Raw genomic sequence first — 18,326 nt, forward strand, 5'->3', positions numbered from 1 at the left:
TGTGAATTGAACTTGTCTACAGATTTTGAACCAACTTCCTTCAAAGAAGCTGCTTCTCATGATGAATGGAAAGAAGCGATGCAGAAGGAGTATGATGCCCTCATAAAGAATGGCACTTGGAAGCTGGTTGATCCTCCATTTGGAACCAAACCAATTGGCTGCAAGTGGGTCTACAAGAACAAGTACAAAGCTGATGGCTCACTTGACAAGCACAAAGCTAGGCTTGTGGCAAAAGGTTTTGCACAGAAGGAAGGGGTCGATTATGAGGAAACTTTTGCTCCCACAGCAAAATGGGCCACCATCCGGACACTCTTTGCACTAGCTGCTCAGAACGGTTGGAAAGTCCATCAAATGGATGTAAAAACTGCATTCTTGAATGGAGATCTAAAAGAGAATGTTTTTATGTCCCAGCCTGAAGGATTTGCTGTGAAAGGACATGAACACAGAGTATGCAAACTTGTGAAGTCCTTGTATGGCCTCAAACAAGCACCACGAGCCTGGTATGAAAAACTAACTGAGCATCTTCTGAAACTCAACTTCAAACATTTTGATCTTGATGATGCAACTTTATTTGTCAAGAAAGTTGGCAAAACAGTTGTATATCTTGTGGTATATGTAGATGATCTTTTAATGACAGGGAACAATGAAAGCTATATTGCATCCATAAAGAAAGAATTAGGAAATTTTTTTGAAATGATTGATTTGGGCTATGTTCATTACTATCTTGGCATTGAAGTAACCCAACATCCAAAGTCCATATTTCTTTCTCAAAAGAAATACATTGGAGATTTGTTAAACAGATTTGGCATGACAGAGTGCAATCCCCTTTCTACTCCAATGGAACAAAACTTGAAGCTCACATCTATTGAAGGAAAGGAATTTGAGGATGCAACAAAGTATAGACAGCTTGTAGGAAGTCTCATCTACCTCACTACTACCAGACCAGACATTTCATTTGCTGTTGGAATCCTCTCCAGGTTTATGCAAAAGCCTTGTGAGGGACATTGGTCTGCTGCAAAAAGAGTTCTAAGGTACTTGAAGGGAACTCAAGACCTTGGAATCAAGTATACACAGGTGGACGACTTCAACTTGATTGGATACTCTGATTCAGACTTCGATGGAGACAAAGAAACTGGGGTATCTACTTCAGGATATGCTATGAGTCTTGGATCGGGAGCTGTCTCCTGGAGATCACGCAAACAATCAGTACCAGCAGATTCCACAACAGAAGCAGAATACGTGGCAGCAGCTGAAGCAACAAAAGAAATTGTGTGGCTCAGGAAAATTCTTGAAGATTTGCAAGTAAAACAAATACAATCTACTCCACTCATGATTGATAACACCTCTGCAATAAAGTTGGCCAAGAACCCAAAGTTCCATGATCGTACTAAGCACATCAATACTAAATATCATCTGATCCGACATCATGTTGAGGCCAAAACAATCCATCTCCGTCATTGTTCCACAAACGAGCAAATTGCAGACATCTTCACCAAAGCGCTTGGAAGAGAAAAGCTTGAAAGATTCAGAACGATGCTTGGACTCACCAACATCCCTTCAGATTAAGGGCGGGAATGTTGACACCTAATCCGAAACGGATGAGGTGAAGCCGGACAGTCATCTAGAAGATGAACTGATCCGTTTTGTAAATGTATAAATAATAATAGTCTAATGAATAAAATCATCCAGTTGTTTCTTGCGCTCATTAATTTCTGAGCTAACCTGACCTGACACTCAAGAAGTATTGAAGTCTCCAGACGTAACAATCCAAGTTGAAGATAAGGGAATTAATACCGAACAAGTGAATAGCAGAACTCAAGAAGAGGATCAATTAGTGGAAGGAAAAACACATTCACATGTTACAATCCAAATGATGAAAATTCCAAACGAAGATTATGTACCTAACTCGAAAACCATAGTACTAGAAGGAAATAAAAAAATGTCTACGCACCTAATAAGGGAAAGTCAAACCAAAAAGGTTCCCTATCGACATCCGAATCATGATAGTAGACAACTCAACCAAGCTACATATCGGGACCATTTAGAACAGAAACAACAAATTGATATTACAGAGTAGTGATGTAACCTCAATCCAGTCTTATGATGACAAGTCGTTACAAAATTCCAGTGATCAGAATATTCCACAGAAGATTAATCTAGGATGGTCTGATCCCTTCTTAGTGCGACAATTTTGTTTGTCACTTAGAAGATCATATCAACTTGTATCGACGAAGATCACTGTTCCGAGACGAGAAGACATTCGAAACCGAAAAAGAGATCAAGCCTTTTTCATCAACAAGCTTTGAGGACAAAGCTTTTTGAGGAGGAAGGCAATGTTATGAATAAATATATAGGAAATAATGTAAATGATAATAATTAATAATGATTAGTTAATTAGTAATTAGGTTGAAGAGTCATGTCTAAATGAGATATGACTCTCCATGAAGAGGCACTTGTATAGTATATAAGCAGACCTCTCACTCTCATTGTATCATCATTCTCATTCATACATTTAATATATATTCTTGTATCTCAATGGAGATCTACATATTCCAAGTTTTCTAGAGTAATTGATCTGAAGAATGAACTTTGTTCGCTTCAAACATGAGTACCAAGAGATAAGTGCATAGTTGTACCACTTGAACCTCCAGATCCTTAAGACCTAGGGAGCTATTCAACCTTTGCTTTTGAGATCATCACAAAGTTGTCGTCTCTATGTTATGAATATAATTCATAACAAGTGAGATAAATAAACTTAATATAAATATTAAATAATTAAACACTGATTATGTTAAATAGTCATTAGTTATGTGGAAAGGCATGTCTAAAAGACATGCCTAATCATGAAAGGTCACCTGATTAGGTATAAAAACATGCCCTAATTGTAACTTTCATTATCACTTATACATTTTATATATATAATAAATTATTATTATTAAATACCTCTTGTGTATTTTTACATTCAAGTCTCCAAGCTATCAGTTTTCTTGCTTGAGTAGCAGTTTTTATGCTTCAGTGGTATCGGAGCCATGGCACACAATATTGTGATGCAAGTCTTTGAACGTTGTTCGCTGTACAATGTGCCATTACGTTCATGTCCTGAATATGTTGAGCATTTTAGTAAAATTCAAGAAGCATTTAAGTGTTTAGAAAAATCATTTGCAGAAGTTAAAAAATGTCGAAAGGAAATCGATAATAAGGAAAATGATCTAGATAATGATTATGATGAAGCTGATATAGATCAAGAAGATTATAATGTTGAAAATCCAGATAAAGTTGATCTTGATGTGGATGAGAATGATATAAATCAGGATGTAAAACAATATACAATGCATGAACAAAATGAGACTCCAGAGACTAATCAAATGAACAACAACCTAACAAGTTATAGAGAATGCAAGGAAGAAGGTGGTGCCATCGAGGGAAATAGAGAGAGAGAATCAATTGATCACACGATGACGATCGGCCGCAGCGACGACTGGATAGAGTGTCATGATCTTCTTCTGCCGCATAAAGAAAGAGTAATCCTTTTGAAAAAGCGCGAGAACGTGCAGAGCTTTTGGAACCAGATGCGGAGCATGAGATGCGACAGTGACGCAAAATTGCAGGAATTCGCCGAGAGTTCACCGGAGAAGGCGAAAGGAAACTTGGAATCCCTGTTGGACGAGGTCGACACGGGAGGCATTAATGCGAAATTAATACCAAAATATGATTACGAGAAGGAGGCGTTGAATGTGAAAGTGGAAGCGGATGATGACGTGGATGTGAGTGAGTACGTTCTTGCAAAGCACAACTAGTGGTGCTTGCCCTTTTTTCACTTTCGCCGGATGGCTCCCTGGGTGGGTGCCCTTGCTGTTGACGACGACAGTGACACTGAAGTTGCCTCGCTTGAGTGTCCATGCCCGTCCACATCACGAATCTTCCCCTCATACGCACACAAAAGCTGAAGGTCTACTATCTGGTGCCTGAACGTCCCACGTCCACCTATGTTCTCTTTGCTCTCTTCCCCTGCAAGATGGATGGCATCCACAGGGGAAAGTACAATACCTTTCACAGATGCATCAAAGCTTGGACCACTCACCTTAGGGCTAAATATATGTATTGGCATTCAAATTATTTTCACCATGCAGTCCTTTCATTTTATTTCAATCATAATGTAATTTCTGGACAAAACTGTGTCGCTCTCTCCAATGAAAAAGATTATGCTCAACTGTCACGCCAATTGCATGATTTCGTTCGAAGTCTGCTGAGCCGGTTGTCGTTGCCTTTGCCAACCGCCTTTTCACACTTCCAGCCAGGGGTCAGTCCGACCAAACGACAAGGCACCATCTCAATTGGATTATTAATCGTTAATTATTATATATTTATAATATATAACTATATTACATTGCAAAGTTTAATTAAAAAAAAATTAGAGTGATTTAAAAAAAACAAAATAAAAAATAAAATATTATAAAAAAATATATATTATTTAAAAAAACAGCATTATTATAAAAAAAATACAAATAAAAAAATTCTAGGGAATATTACTAATGAGCTACATGACGAAACGATGACCAGATTGTATACATCGAGACGACAGACACTAAGTGAAGAAAATTGACAACATTAAAGCTTTGAGGACAAAGCTTTCGAAGGGAAGGGCTATGTTATGAATATAATTCATAACAAGTGAGATAAATAAAATTAATATAAATATTAAATAATTAAATACTGATTATGTTAAATAGTCATTAGTTAAGTGGAAAGGCATGTCTAAAAGACATGCCTAATCATGAAAGGTCACCTGCTTAGGTATAAAAGTAGGGCCTCATTGTAACTTTCATTATCACTTATACATTTTATATATATAATAAATTATTATTATTAAATACCTCTTGTGTATTTTTACATTCAAGTCTCCAAGCTATCAGTTTTCTTGCTTCAGTAGCAGTTTTTATGCTTCACTCTACTTCTGGGTTAGTTCACCAAAACTAGTGGAGTATAACTTTCTCTAGAACTCAGTGGTGGGGGTTCCATTTAGGTAGTGAGACATGCCACAATCCAACCTCTCTAGTCAACCTTCTACCAAATGCTTTCTTTCTTGACTATGAATGTTAGGAGAGTCATAGATATTGAGATTGCACTTTTAGTAGGAGACATTTTGCCCTTCTCCTTTCCCTTCTCTTCTAGAAGAGACAACAGTTGCATCAAGATATGTGGAGGCTCCCCCCAATTTTCCTCTTGCATGAGATTTCTCTTCTTAGACCTAGGTAATATATTCTCATCATTGAGATCATTCTTGTGTTGGCATTATAGTTTTATATGCCTAGGACTTAGACTTTAGATCTTAAAGTAGATATGCTTTTGTCGTACTTTTATAGGAGTTGCCCTTGCACTTCCACCTTGTACTCGTTAAAAATGTAATTATTAGTCTCATTGACCTTTTTATGGTCATTTATTAATAAACTTGTCTTTCCTTGTCTAATGTCTTTGCTCAAATTCACTAAGATAGCAAAATTTGTTTAGAAAAATTACAAGCATTTGATATTGGAAGTTTTTATGAGAATCTAAGTTATCAAAAATGTCTTTGGAGGTCTTATTGACCTTTTAGATGTAGTGGTCCCAAATCCACCTGACAGCCAGTGCGGTGTGTTCCAACTTGCACGAGATCTCTTGCTCATGCTATTTAGATGTAGACATTTTCCTTATATTCTTTTAATTATAGGATGATTTTGTCTGACATTACTCTCAACTGTCTTAGCCATATTATATCAACTCTTCTCAACATTACATCGTAGATGACTTATACACTAGGTACACTATGTTTTAATTGCACATGGTCATTCTCTCATGTATGGGTTTGATACTTAGACATGGTGCTTAGCTGGTGGTGAATGCTAAAGTGCCTCTTCAGGGGTAGCGGTCCCAATTCTACATGAGAGATGGTGTGATGTGTTCCAAACTGGATGAGATTTCTTGCTTATGCTATTCAGATGTAGACATTCTCCTTATTTGTTGATTTTCCTCTAATCCCAACAATCCGACTAATTATTAACCTAGCATATTCCTTCTTGTAAATTTCTTATTATTGCAGATCTAGTGAATGAAAACCACAATTGAGATTTTATTTTAACACATAAAACAATGGAAACAAAATAACCAATCTCACACATACACAGAATTTAGTGCCCTTCAAATTTGTTGTTCATTCAAATAAATCCACAACATACAAGGGCTTCCCTATTGGGAAAATGGTCCACCGAGGAAAATACAAGCTACAACAATTGCATAAAATTTATTGCTTACCTGTACTTCTATATGACCCTCTGTTTTGCCCAGGAAAAAACCCGATCTTCCCTTTGTAACTTGCTATACAAGCTTCTATATGAACTCTCGCAGCTGTTCGTTGTGTAGCTGTGCAGATGTACATTTGTGCTACTGCTCTGTAATTCTGTACTTTCATACGTCTGTGTGAATGTCGTTGTGCGATCCATGCAGATGTTGTACCTATTGTTGTATGACCTACAATCTGCTGCTGAGTTGCCTAGAAATCTGTCCTTTGATTTCTGGCTACTGGGTTTCCTCCCTTTTTGTTGTTACCAGCTTACACTCTGCTTCTCTTGGACATCATCTTTGGATCCACCCTTGTTGAGATATTGTTGACCCACCATTCTTTGTGTCTCAAGCACAACATCCCTTTTGTGTTCACTCTCGTGTTTTTCTCCTTCACCTAGCCTTGCCTTTATAAGTTTGAGTTATTGATCGAATCCACAACTGTAATCTTCAAAGTGATTGCCAGTTGAGATTAGATCTCAACATCACATGAGATCAACGGTTGAGATACATCTAATTCAGTAATGCAAATAACCTTTGCATTTCATTAGATTAACTCACTTTTCTTATAAAAATACTTTAATTATTCCTTTAATTAAGTGATTTTGCTAAGGTTGAAGGCCTTGGATGACTTTCACTGCCACATGCCTAGACACTTAGACTTGTGTGGAAGTACCTGTTCGTTGCAACAAACATCAACACTCCCTACGAGCGAGGAAGTTACTTCTAGAAGAGCTACCTAGAACTGGATTTTCCTCTCGTCTTGGCAAAATGTCCCATGCATCATCCTTCACCATAGGTTTCCTCCAATCCTCTTGGTTTGCTGCCTCCTCAATGATGTTAGTCATCAGTGCCATGTAGTTTGAAAACTTTCTTTGGAGGCCTGCTCTCTCTGAATGTGATCCTAGAAGCCTTCACATGCTCCTGAGCATCCCTCAATATTTGCTCAAAGCACTTCAACCTCCCGACAGTCTGGCATCCTTTTTGGTGTCTCTGTCTGTACCAATCTATCAGGCATGGCCTGGAACTGAACATGAACCCTTTGCTACTGGGATCAGAGGTTTAACTATTAGATGGATCACATTTTCCGTTTAATGCTTGGTGTATGTGTTGTTGTAACTTGTTGTTTACTAACAACTAATGAGGTGTTTTCTGAAAGAAAAAAAAGTTTCTCAAGGTACACTGCCTTTATCCCTGGCTTCTTTCATAAAAGATTGGTTAGTTATCCTTTTTATGTACTCTCTGCAAATACCAGTGGAAGACACAATCATCTTCTTTATATACAATGAATCATTGTTCTTTCCTCATCAATTTATTTGCTTAACTCATTAATATTTTTCAACTTATTTAGGAAGCTTATAATGAACAGCAATATTCGATTAATGCAGGTCATATTTCCTGTAAGGAAAAGACAATCTGAAATGCCATCTTCTCCACAGCTAAAGTTAGTTGCGTCAACAACATTGAAGGAGTTATTTGACATTGAAGATGTCACACTTCCAGTTTGGGTTGATGGCATGCAAGTATTTTTTGTGGTTAGCATTCTTTTTCTTTATTTGGCTAGTTCCTTTGTAACACTAATTTGGTGTTTGTGTTACTGAAGGTGCATGGCAGAATATATTCCTAATTTGGAAGAAAATCTAAGAGCTCAGGCAAGTGAATCTTAGTGCTTTTCTTGGTGCCATTCTACTTGAGTCTCTTACAAAAATTATTTATCTATTTATTAATGTCTTGAAGCTTCAAAAGTGCCATTTGTAAATCGGTTAAATTAAATTCAAAATAGTGTACAAGTATCACCTGAATGGTGTTCCCAAAGGGAAACCTGACAATGGTGGACATGACACTAGTTAATTTTGTCAAGAAGCATTATCTTCATTAGAAATTGTGATGCATCTTATAGTAGTTACTGTATGCTATAGGCATTCGTAAGGCACAAAACATATAGTCATAAATGTGAAAGTTAAAGGTACAAAGATATGCAGACAAGAAGATTGTCATAAAGATAGGACATAAGAGACATGCCTAGCCTAATGGACTTGGATCTACATATCATTTATCAATTGTAAATAGTAGTAATTAGGTGCATTACGTGCCCTACCCCCTTGGAAGACTTCATTGTAGTAACACGAAGGAGATAAAAAATAACAATCATTGAAGTTTCGAGCAATCTTCATGCATTGTAGAAACATCAATCCATCCTAAGTATACTTTTTATCAGAAATATCCATTGATAAGATTCTTGAATAATGCTCCTCTTTCTATGATTGTGAGTATGTTTTTAGAAAAATGTATTAGAGTTCTGATCCTTTGGAATGTAAACAATGTGTTAAAAGTAATCTGGATGTTGATATTTTGTATGTTCAGGGTAACAAATCAAACGATTGTGGTGTGTTACCAATCTGATTAGCAAGGCTACTAAGGTCCTGACAGCCCCACTGGATTGGCACATGTAGGCCGAGGACCCTCTATCATCTCTACCATTGCTCCCATTCTTTAAGCCCAACACCTCCTAAAAGGCTAAAGGAGGCTTTCCTCGAATATTCCCCACTGCTCCGGATATATGACCAGTGCTTTGAATGGAGTCAAATGGGTGAATGTGTTCTTTGCTTGTTCACTCTCTGCTGATGAAACAGTAAAACAAAGTGCAGATTTCTAATAGCAAATGTTGTTGAGAAATCAATGCTAGTAGAATTAGGGTTATATTTCTCTTCCTTGATAATTACTTGTGAATTATGTTGGCTTCTTTTATTTCTTTATTATATTATCTTTCATCAAGCAATTACCAAATTATGTGTGTATGAAGATCACAAGAACAAGAGACACAAGATGTAGGCACTCTGCCAGGGCAAAACCCCTATCTAGGGGAAAACCTAGTCAAACTTCTTCCTTCAGTAGTTAAGATGAGATAATCCAAGACTCTTCAACCTAGACACAGACCTCCTCCAACCACCAAGTCAGCCCTTCCTTCTAGCAACTTCGATCTAGATCTTCTACCTTGCAGCAACAACACTTCAACCCAGCAAATCCAGAATTTCAACCTTCCCAGTAGTATAACTTCGACCCAACACATTCAAAATTTCGACCTTCCCAGCAGCAAAACTTTGACCCAGCAAATAGCCTAGTAACTTCACATAAAAGAGAGAGAGAGATAGCCCAGAAACTTCGACTTGCACTTCTTCCTTCTTCTCCTTGAACTTCACACTTTTTCTGCACTTCCTTGATGTGTATCGAACTTGTTGAGTTGATGTCCAAATAGATCGAACTGCTCTTGTATATATAGCCTCTTCTGTGGGTCGAATTGTCCTCTTGTAGGCTGACTTCATCAGGCAAGGGCTGACTTGGTGTGGAGGTGACAAATTACATTTTTGACTCAATAATAATTCTTTTTACATGATTGAAAAGCCCAAGAAGGGTCTCATTAAATGGACAATGACTCTAATGACTTAGTATAAAACCTAGAAGTCCTCAATGGGGACTTTGACCTATAAAATGATGACCCAAGCATGAAACCCATGCTTTAATAAGTCATTGTAATAATAATAAAAATTTCTTTTTCATTCTTTGACTCAAATATAAATATGAAGACCAAACCTAGTTACATTCTTCAACAAATTTTAGTAGTCAAAACCATTCAACATATGGCTTATGACCTATGGATTTTGATCTATGAAAAAAATCCTAACCATTTCTATCATTACTTCTTTATTTGGTTGCACGGTTGAAGATTTATGAGTGAATTTAGCTTGCTGTCCTGTATGTCAGACTACTAGGTTTGCCTAAAAATGTAGGGGAAGCATGCTATTTTATATGTTTTGGTTCACGTATGGTGTAAATAGACCTCTTTGAGTTACCCAAGAATATATCGGGGAAAGAGGGTATCTGTAGAGGTTCCGGGGAACCTTCCCTCTAGCTTGTATGACTGAAAATGTAATTTCCAGGTGGCTGGAAATTATTTTTCAGAATTCCCAAATTATATAATAAAATCATAAATTTCCGGATTTAAGATTTTCCAGTGAAATAGCTGGAAAATATACTAAAGCAACTTTAAAAATGATAATATTGCAACTAGACACTATAGAGTTGTTATAACCAAGTTTCAACAGATATACTTGTAAAAGCCCAAGACTTGTTTAAAAAGTGGTTGGAAATGTAGATCCGGTTGACCAAAGTGCTCCACACCTACAAACCTGCAACCTTTGGCTAGATACAAGTGTTAAATATGTACTATAAAACTTGTATCTAAGATGGGGTTCGTGATATGATGATTATCCCCAAAATGACTTGTTTTAAAGTAATAAAACAATAAAAACTAGCAAGTTTGACCTACTCTAAATGAAGAAATTAATATGTTTTTTGAGATTTTTAAAGATTATATGTTGTTGGAATACCTGTGCTAATGGAGACTCACTTTAGAGCTGGAGTGTGAAGTCATTGCCCGACTAATGATGTGATCCACCTTGCAAGCGTTCAAGATCCCCTTAGGGGCGACCCCCTCTTGGAGTGTCCCCAACCTTTACTCTCTATGCCTGACAAAATATAAAATCTCTGCAGCAACAAAGCTTCCTCCTGGAATGGTTTGAGACCTTGAGATCAACTCTACCTGCAACACAACAAACAAGTGGAAATCCTAGTTGTTTGCCACCACATAGCTAGATAGCTCTTCAATGATAGAGAATATTAGTTTTAGGATAATCTTTACTAATCATGCAAAATAGAGCTATCTAGCTACATGGTAGTTGGTTAAAAGTTTTCTTGGTACTGTTATGAGGCAAACTTTTAACCAACTAGATGCATCACCCTCTAATGCAAGTACAAAACACTTCATTCCTACATCTTCATGTTGTACATTTAATCCTCCCATGAAACTATTAAATGAATCTATAAATTGTTTAGTAGTCATGGAATGATCTCCCTTGAATTTGGGTAACTTATCAAGACCACCAGGGACATCGTGGGATGCTAATTGAGTCAGATTAAGTGGTTTATATATATCTCGCAACCAAGGTAGAGCCATTGTGTTAGGTTGATTTAAGTTCTGATTAGGTGTACTTAGGTTTGAAGATTCAAGACTTTCAAAAAATTCCCTAAGTGCAAGTAAAGCAAAATCATATGCAATTGTATTTTGTTCCCTAGCTAAAGCTTTAGATTTCCTTCTTTGATAAAATAATTCAGGTTCAGGAACAAATAAAAACTCACCTTGGGATGAAGACCTTGTTGTGTACCCCTTTGGATGATTGGGTTCTGCCAGAGCACCCTTAGTTGGAGTCGCCAGCTAAGACCTGCAGTTTAGTCCTTTACAAAAATCTCATGAAACTACACAACAAATAAATAAATCTTATCGAAGATGGATGTCATAGATAACCAGGTTGAATGACCTTCTGCCCAATAACGATGCCAAAAAATGTCACCGATCTGATTAGTAGGGCTGTGCTAATGTTTTGATGTGATTATGACCGAAAAACATCTCTCAAAAACCTCACTAGATTCGGACATGAAGGGCGAGGACCCACTGTCACCTTGGCCCTTGCCCCCACTCTTTAAGCCCAACACCTCCTAAATGACTAAGGGAGGCTTCCCCGAATATTCCCCACTGCTCTGGATATATGACTAGTGGCTTGAACGGAGTCAAATGGCTGAAGGTTTTCTCTACTTGTTTGCTGTCCCTGCTAATAAAACAGAGAAAACAGTTTGCAGATTTCTAATAGAAAATGTTAGTAGTCAAAACCATTCAAGATATGGCTTATGACCTATAGATTTTGATCTGTATGAAAAATCCTAACCATTTCTTTGATTACTTTATTTGGTTGCACGGTTTAAGACTTATGAGTAAATTTAGCTTGCTGTCTTGTATGATAGACTGCTAGGTTTGCGTAAAAATGTAGGGGCAGCAAGCTATTTTATGTGTTTTGGCCCACTTATGGTGTCAATACACGACTTGGGAGTTACCCAAGAATATAAGGGGGCAAGATGGTATTTGTATAGGTTCCGGTGAACCTTCCCTCTAGTTTATATGATTGAAACTGTAATTTCTAGGTGTCTGAAAATTACTTTTTAGAATTCTTGTTCTATTTTTGTTGATGAAGATGAGGATTTCTATGATTAATGATATGTTAATGTAGCCAATAATTGTCTTTAGCTCGTGTTTTATTCTAGTTTTAGCACATATAGCCTCTTGTATGAAGGCTAATTTTGAATTTTCCCATCATGTAATCATCTATGAGAGTTAAAACTTAATATAGACTTGCTTCTCTTCTAAAACGTCATTTATGTGTCTCATTCTTTCTTTTCCTGCAGATAATGTGTTATTAACTCATTTGTATAGACTTGCTTTTCTTCTAAAATGTCATTTATGTGTCTCATTCTTTCTTTTCTTGCAGATAATGTGTTATTAACAGACACACACACACACACACACACACACACACATATATATGACGTTTTGGCCAACATTTCCAATTTCTGGGGTCGTGTTCCGAGCTGTACTCGTTTCGAAAACTTCTAGATGTTTCAGCATTTCATGCAACTTAGTTAATAACTCAAATGAAGCTTGGGGAAGAGTTAGAAACCATATTTAGTAAACATAATGAGATTTGACTTCATTAGCTTGAAAACCAATTGAATTCTTTAAATCCCAATGATTTCTCAGGCATTGAGTATTACCTATCTAAGTTAAAAACACTTTGATTTTTGGTTGAAGTCTATAAATTAGAAAAGGATAACCAATGTATATATGTTATTCTTGCTAAGCTAGGTAGTGCATATTATGTTTTTGTATCTACCTATCACATTAGTAGAGAATCTCTAGGTGATGCTTACAAACCAATCTCTGTTGAATCTTTTTGTGATTCTTTCATTCCAGAGCATGATAAGGTCTTGCATCTTGGATTGATTAGCATTCTAGGTACATCTAATAAAGGATTAGTGGCCCAATAGAAGGATAAATCCAAGCATTTGAAGAAGCAACATCCTTGCAATGACAAGCAAACACAGGTGTTGAAGCCTCTCACTAGCTTCTCCTCTTAATGCTCTTTGTTAGTGCCTAAATCGACATCCAAGTGAAAATTTCAACCATTGATGCCCCCTTGGGGTAATGGATGAGCATTGTGTCACTATCACCTCAGCCTAATTCACCCTTTAAGTTTAACTGACTCTTAAAGTGTAATATCCCCAATTAATTAATTTTGTTAAGAAGAATTTCCATTTTTGTAATTTTGATTTGGTGAACACCAATTTTGGCCCACAACTTAGGATAATGGATAAATCAAAGGAAGATTTAATTTTTGGGTAAAGAGAGGGACCCACTTTAGAGGAAAGGGGAAATTGTGAAGCTAGTGGAAGGTGGGGGCCACTCCATGAGGGAATATGCACCCCTTGGAGAGCTCAACTTGGAGAGAGGAGGGAAAAAGGAAATTCGATGGGTGGAGCCCACAAGGCAAGAGAAGGGGCAAAAATTATAAATAGGAGGTGGAGCACTCATTTAGGGGACTTTTGCTAATTTGATATTTGAACTATTGTTTGCTCAAGCTGTTTAGCTGGGTCAACAGAGTGTTGTTCAGCACACGAGATTTCCGAGGGGAGATCTCAACTCCTACCTCGGTGGACTTTGAGTGCCACCCTAAGGGAGCCTTTTTTGCATTCTTGGATTTGTCTCAGAGGAATTTCACAAGAGATTTGAGCTATTACGAAGTAGGCTGGGTGCAGTAAGGGAACACTCACATCTTAGGGAAGTGAGCTTCATGACAAAGTTGGTTCCAAGAATAAGGGACGCATTCTCTTGGCATCCAATAGCGTTTTTCAAGTGGTTTGGTGGGTAGGCTGAGAGGACTTCCTTCAGGCTGAATTTCCTTCTTCCTCGGCTAGCACAAAACTAGTTTGATTGGGCCTGCATAGTCCTCAGAGGAGCACCTTGAATGTGGAGGCTTGTGCTGGAGTTGAGGCCGAGGATTAATAATGGGACATAAGAAGAATTCTTGGAGAGGTTCTCAACTAATTTTGCAGGGCTTTGGTAGTTGTTTCTCAAGTAGTACGAAGTACCTAGCTGAAGAGGAAGCTCACACAAATTGGGGGTAATTTCGGAAGGTTGGAACGAGGCCCAACCCTTTCTGGGTTTTTCTAGGTTTGTTGAGGAGAGGCTAAGATTATTTTAGCAAAATTTTTTGAGTACTCCTGAGGGCATAATTCCTAGTTGCATTCAGCAGTCAGCAATAGAAATTGTTGTTGGAGGAGGGCACAGTTTATTCTGGGATTATCTCCACCACTTGGGTTTGTGAGATATTTTTGGGTTTTGTTGAGCTGGTGGAGTAGAGCTTGTGGCTAGTTTCTCAGAATTTTTGGAGTAGTTTGGAGGGCTAAATCGACATTGTTTTCCAGCAACAACAATTTTCTGGCTAGATGTAAATCTAGTAGTATAGCCATTTCCAAGACTTGGGTACCATCATATTCACCTGGGACCTTGCCTTGCTTGCTGTAGCAAGCCCGGGTTCTTTTGTTCCTACTCATTGTATTACATCTCGTTAATATAATAAAAAGGCTCAACGTTTTGGGCATTATTTTTGGTCTACTCTGGTTTTTCTGCATGTGTGTACAATTTTTTTATTGCATGTTTATGATATACTACTGTTAACACTTAATATTTCCATTAGGAATATTACGTAAAGGCCAAGCGGGACATTTACTAGTTGCATTCGACAGTCAACAACAAAAATTGTGGAGGGCACATTTATTCTGGGATTATCTCCACCACTTGGGTTTGCGAGATATTTTTGGGCTTTGTTGAGCTGGTGGAGTAGAGCTTGTGGCTAATTTCTCAATTTTTTTGGAATAGTTTGGAGGGCTTAAATCAACAATTTTTTTCCAGCAACAGCAATAGTCTTTTGGGTGGACGCAGATCTGGTAGTAGAGCCATTTCCAACACTTGGGTACCGTCATATTCACCCGAGATCTTGCTTTGCTTGTTGTAGCAAGCACATGTTCTTCTGTTCCTACTCAATGTACTCAATCTGGTTAATATAATTATAATAAAAAGGCTTAGCGTTTTGGGCGTTATTTTTGGTGTAATATGGTTTTTCTGCATGTGTATACAATTTTTTTATTGCATGTTTATGGTTTCACTACTGTTATCACTTAATATTTCCATGAGGGATATTACAGTGGTGTCAGAGCCTTGATCTTGGCCCAACTGTGGGTAACTAGCAAGATCATGGAAGATTTGAGCATGTATGTGTGAAAATTTCTGAACCTAACAAACCAGAAATCATACTGCAGTAAACTGATTTGCATTACCTACTTGTATTCTTCATTTTAACAAGTTATTTTAAGGAAATATTCAGAAAAGAATAATGCAAATACACTGCAGCCTACACCAATATACAGATCAAGTACTGAAAAATAAATGAGACAATCACACAAAGGACACTTATTTTTGGACGAAACGTCCTCGAAAAAACCCAATGCGGGAAGACCGATGCAACAGCTTTGAGGATTTTCTATTATTAAGCAGTAGTTTTGAATACAAATGCTGGTTCCCCTCCTGACAAACTAGTGACAAAGAAATACAATGGTGGAAAACCTGAGTGAGTTTTTCCTCACTTCACCAGGCAGATTCCCGCTGATCTGGCAACAAAACTGGCTAGCCCCAATTACAACTGCGCTGCCCCTTCGCAGTAACTGCGTGGAGCTCTCTAAGGCTCTGCATTAGCTTTCCCGGCTGTTCCGGCAGTTCCTGACAGTTTCGACTCTCTGCGTGGAAGGCAACTTTCTCCCTCTGCGCTGGCCCTTCTGGCTCCGCATTAAGGCTGCATGGGCCGAGACTGGCCCAGCGTTGGCTACTGTGTTGCCTCCAAAAGCTTCTCTCCGTCTCTCTATCAGTATTCTTGAACTATCCCTGCTCCTTAGCTGCAAGATCTCCCTAATCGATTTTCCTCTTGAGAACTTCTCACCTCAGAAAATCGATTTCCTCAATCTTTCTGTGTGTCTTCTCCAACTGACCCCAAACCTCCATTTATACTTTTCCTGTTGATAAATCAACGGCCATGATCTAATCTCTAATCAACGGTTAAGATTAAATTAGACTTGATCCTCGTCTCTTAGAAGCTTCTCACCCATATTTTCATTAATACCCATTAATATTTTAATTTTCTTAAGTTTAGACTTAGGAGCCCCATTAAAAATATTAATTATTTTAATAAAATATAATCTGGATGGAATTTCACCAAACGATTTCTGGGTCTTGGAGATCTCATGTGTTCTAGCCCCTCCTCAAAATTTCGGAGCTAGAGCACATCCAATGCTACCCAAAAAAATCAAAACTCCCTCTTATTGAGGAATGTGCTCTAGCAATACTTTCCAACAGAAGTATCACACTGATCCACGACATTGGTCCTTTGCGCTGCTGATGCTCGGCCTGCTGCCCTTCATCCACTGCGCTGTTGCAATCTGTACTGCTGCCCATGAAACTACCACTGTCATTGCTACATCTGTACTGCAACTCCCTCTTAATATGCTGCATCATGCTGCCCATAGCACTGCCACTGCTAATTGCTGCACTGCAACTCAGTTGCTGAGAAGTAAGCAACTGAAAAGCCACCCAAATGATGACATGTTGGTCAGTTTGGATGCCTCTTGACGCTGAAGCTACCTCAGCTGCTAATATATGCTGACCCTTTGATGCCACTGCGCTGCTGTTGTATCTGCTCTGTGCCTTCCACACTGCTACAACACTCCACTACGCTGCTTCAGACTTTGGCACTCTAGCTCTGCCACTGTTGCTCCATCATCCCTTGCACCAACTGACTCCCATCATTCTGCTACTGTCATTAAGGGCTCCCATAGCCGTATGTGATCCAAGAGTTTGGGCACCTCAAGGATCTTGCCCCTTCTGTAGTCCTTTCGAACTACATCTCTAGATCACACCACCTCCCTCCTGGAGATGTCGCTGCTATCTCTGCTAAATGAATGTCGAACTGATTCTCTTCTCCCTCTTTCGCTACTGCCCTAACAAAACTCGGATTTGGATTTCTTTGGTGCTAGAAATCCTATAAGGAACAAGTACCCTCTGAATTTTGATTTCCTTCTTGGAAATCCTTCTGCCAACCACTGTCGAACCACCCCTCTTTGATCTCTCTTTGTTGCTGCTCATCACTGGATCTAGATTTCTTGGCAAGAAATCTTCTAAGGAATTGATTCCCTTTACTTTTCTTTTGCCCCACTAGGTATTATTCTGCACCAAAAAAAATCAACACCCCACCAACAACTCCAGATGAAATTTGTGCTGCTCCTCAAGCCACGACAACTGGAAAATCGAGACTCAACAGTATCTGCGTGACACAGTAACCATTGCGATGTCCTTTGCAGCAAAAGTGTCACCCAATCAGGCTGACGCAGGCTCTGTGTGAGCCTCCCTTGGCGACTGCGTCGCCCCTCCTCTTCTCTCTCGGCCAGAATTACGCTATTTCTTGGGACAACTGCCTTCACGCACATATTTTCTACTGTCCTTTCGCTGATCGCTTTAGTCCTCCTTGATCTGCAATTGCTCTAATACCATGTGAAATTTTCTGAATCTAACAAACCAGAAATCCTACTGCAGAAAACGATTTACATTACCTACTTTTATTCTTCATTTAACAAGTTATTTTTAGAAATATTCAGAAAATATTAATGTAAATACATTGCGGCCTACACCACTATACAAATCAAGCACTGAAAAATAAATGAGACAAACATGTAAAGGACACACTTATTTTTGGACTAAACGTCCCCGGAAAAACCCAATGCGGGAAAATCGACGCAACATCTCTAAGGGTTTTCTATTATTAAGCAGAAGTTCTAAATACAAATGTTCGTTGCCCTCCTGACAAACCAGTGACAGAGAAATACAATGGTGGAGAACTTGAGTGAGTTTTACCTCACTTCATCGAGCAAAATGCGGCTGATCCGGCAACAAAACTGGCTAGCCCCGGCTACAACTGTGCTGCCCCTTCGAATAACTGCGTGGGCCTGCATGGAGCTCTCTG

At 38.4% G+C, this 18,326-nt stretch overlaps 1 protein-coding gene across 12 annotated transcripts in view; it reads left to right on the forward strand.

The window, feature by feature from the left end:
• Window positions 1-18,326, forward strand: part of LOC149180341 (BRCA1-A complex subunit BRE-like protein) — a 359,353-nt gene that overhangs the window by 132,935 nt on the left and 208,092 nt on the right. For 11 of the 12 annotated variants that reach the window (XM_089416035.1, XM_089416036.1, XM_089416039.1 and 8 more), the window contains 2 exons: window positions 7,704-7,834; window positions 7,919-7,967. In XM_089416035.1, coding sequence (XP_089272161.1) covers window positions 7,704-7,834; window positions 7,919-7,967 — 180 coding nt within the window. Of the gene's footprint in view, window positions 1-7,703; window positions 7,851-7,918; window positions 7,968-18,326 lie in introns of all 12 variants that reach the window. The other variant, XM_089416041.1, reaches the window with a different exon arrangement.

Source organism: Pinus tabuliformis, chromosome 3_2 (genome assembly GCF_031772625.1).
Source record: "Pinus tabuliformis cultivar Carrire ecotype Pingquan chromosome 3_2, CPIR1, whole genome shotgun sequence".
NCBI classification, from domain to species: Eukaryota; Viridiplantae; Streptophyta; class Pinopsida; order Pinales; family Pinaceae; genus Pinus; species Pinus tabuliformis.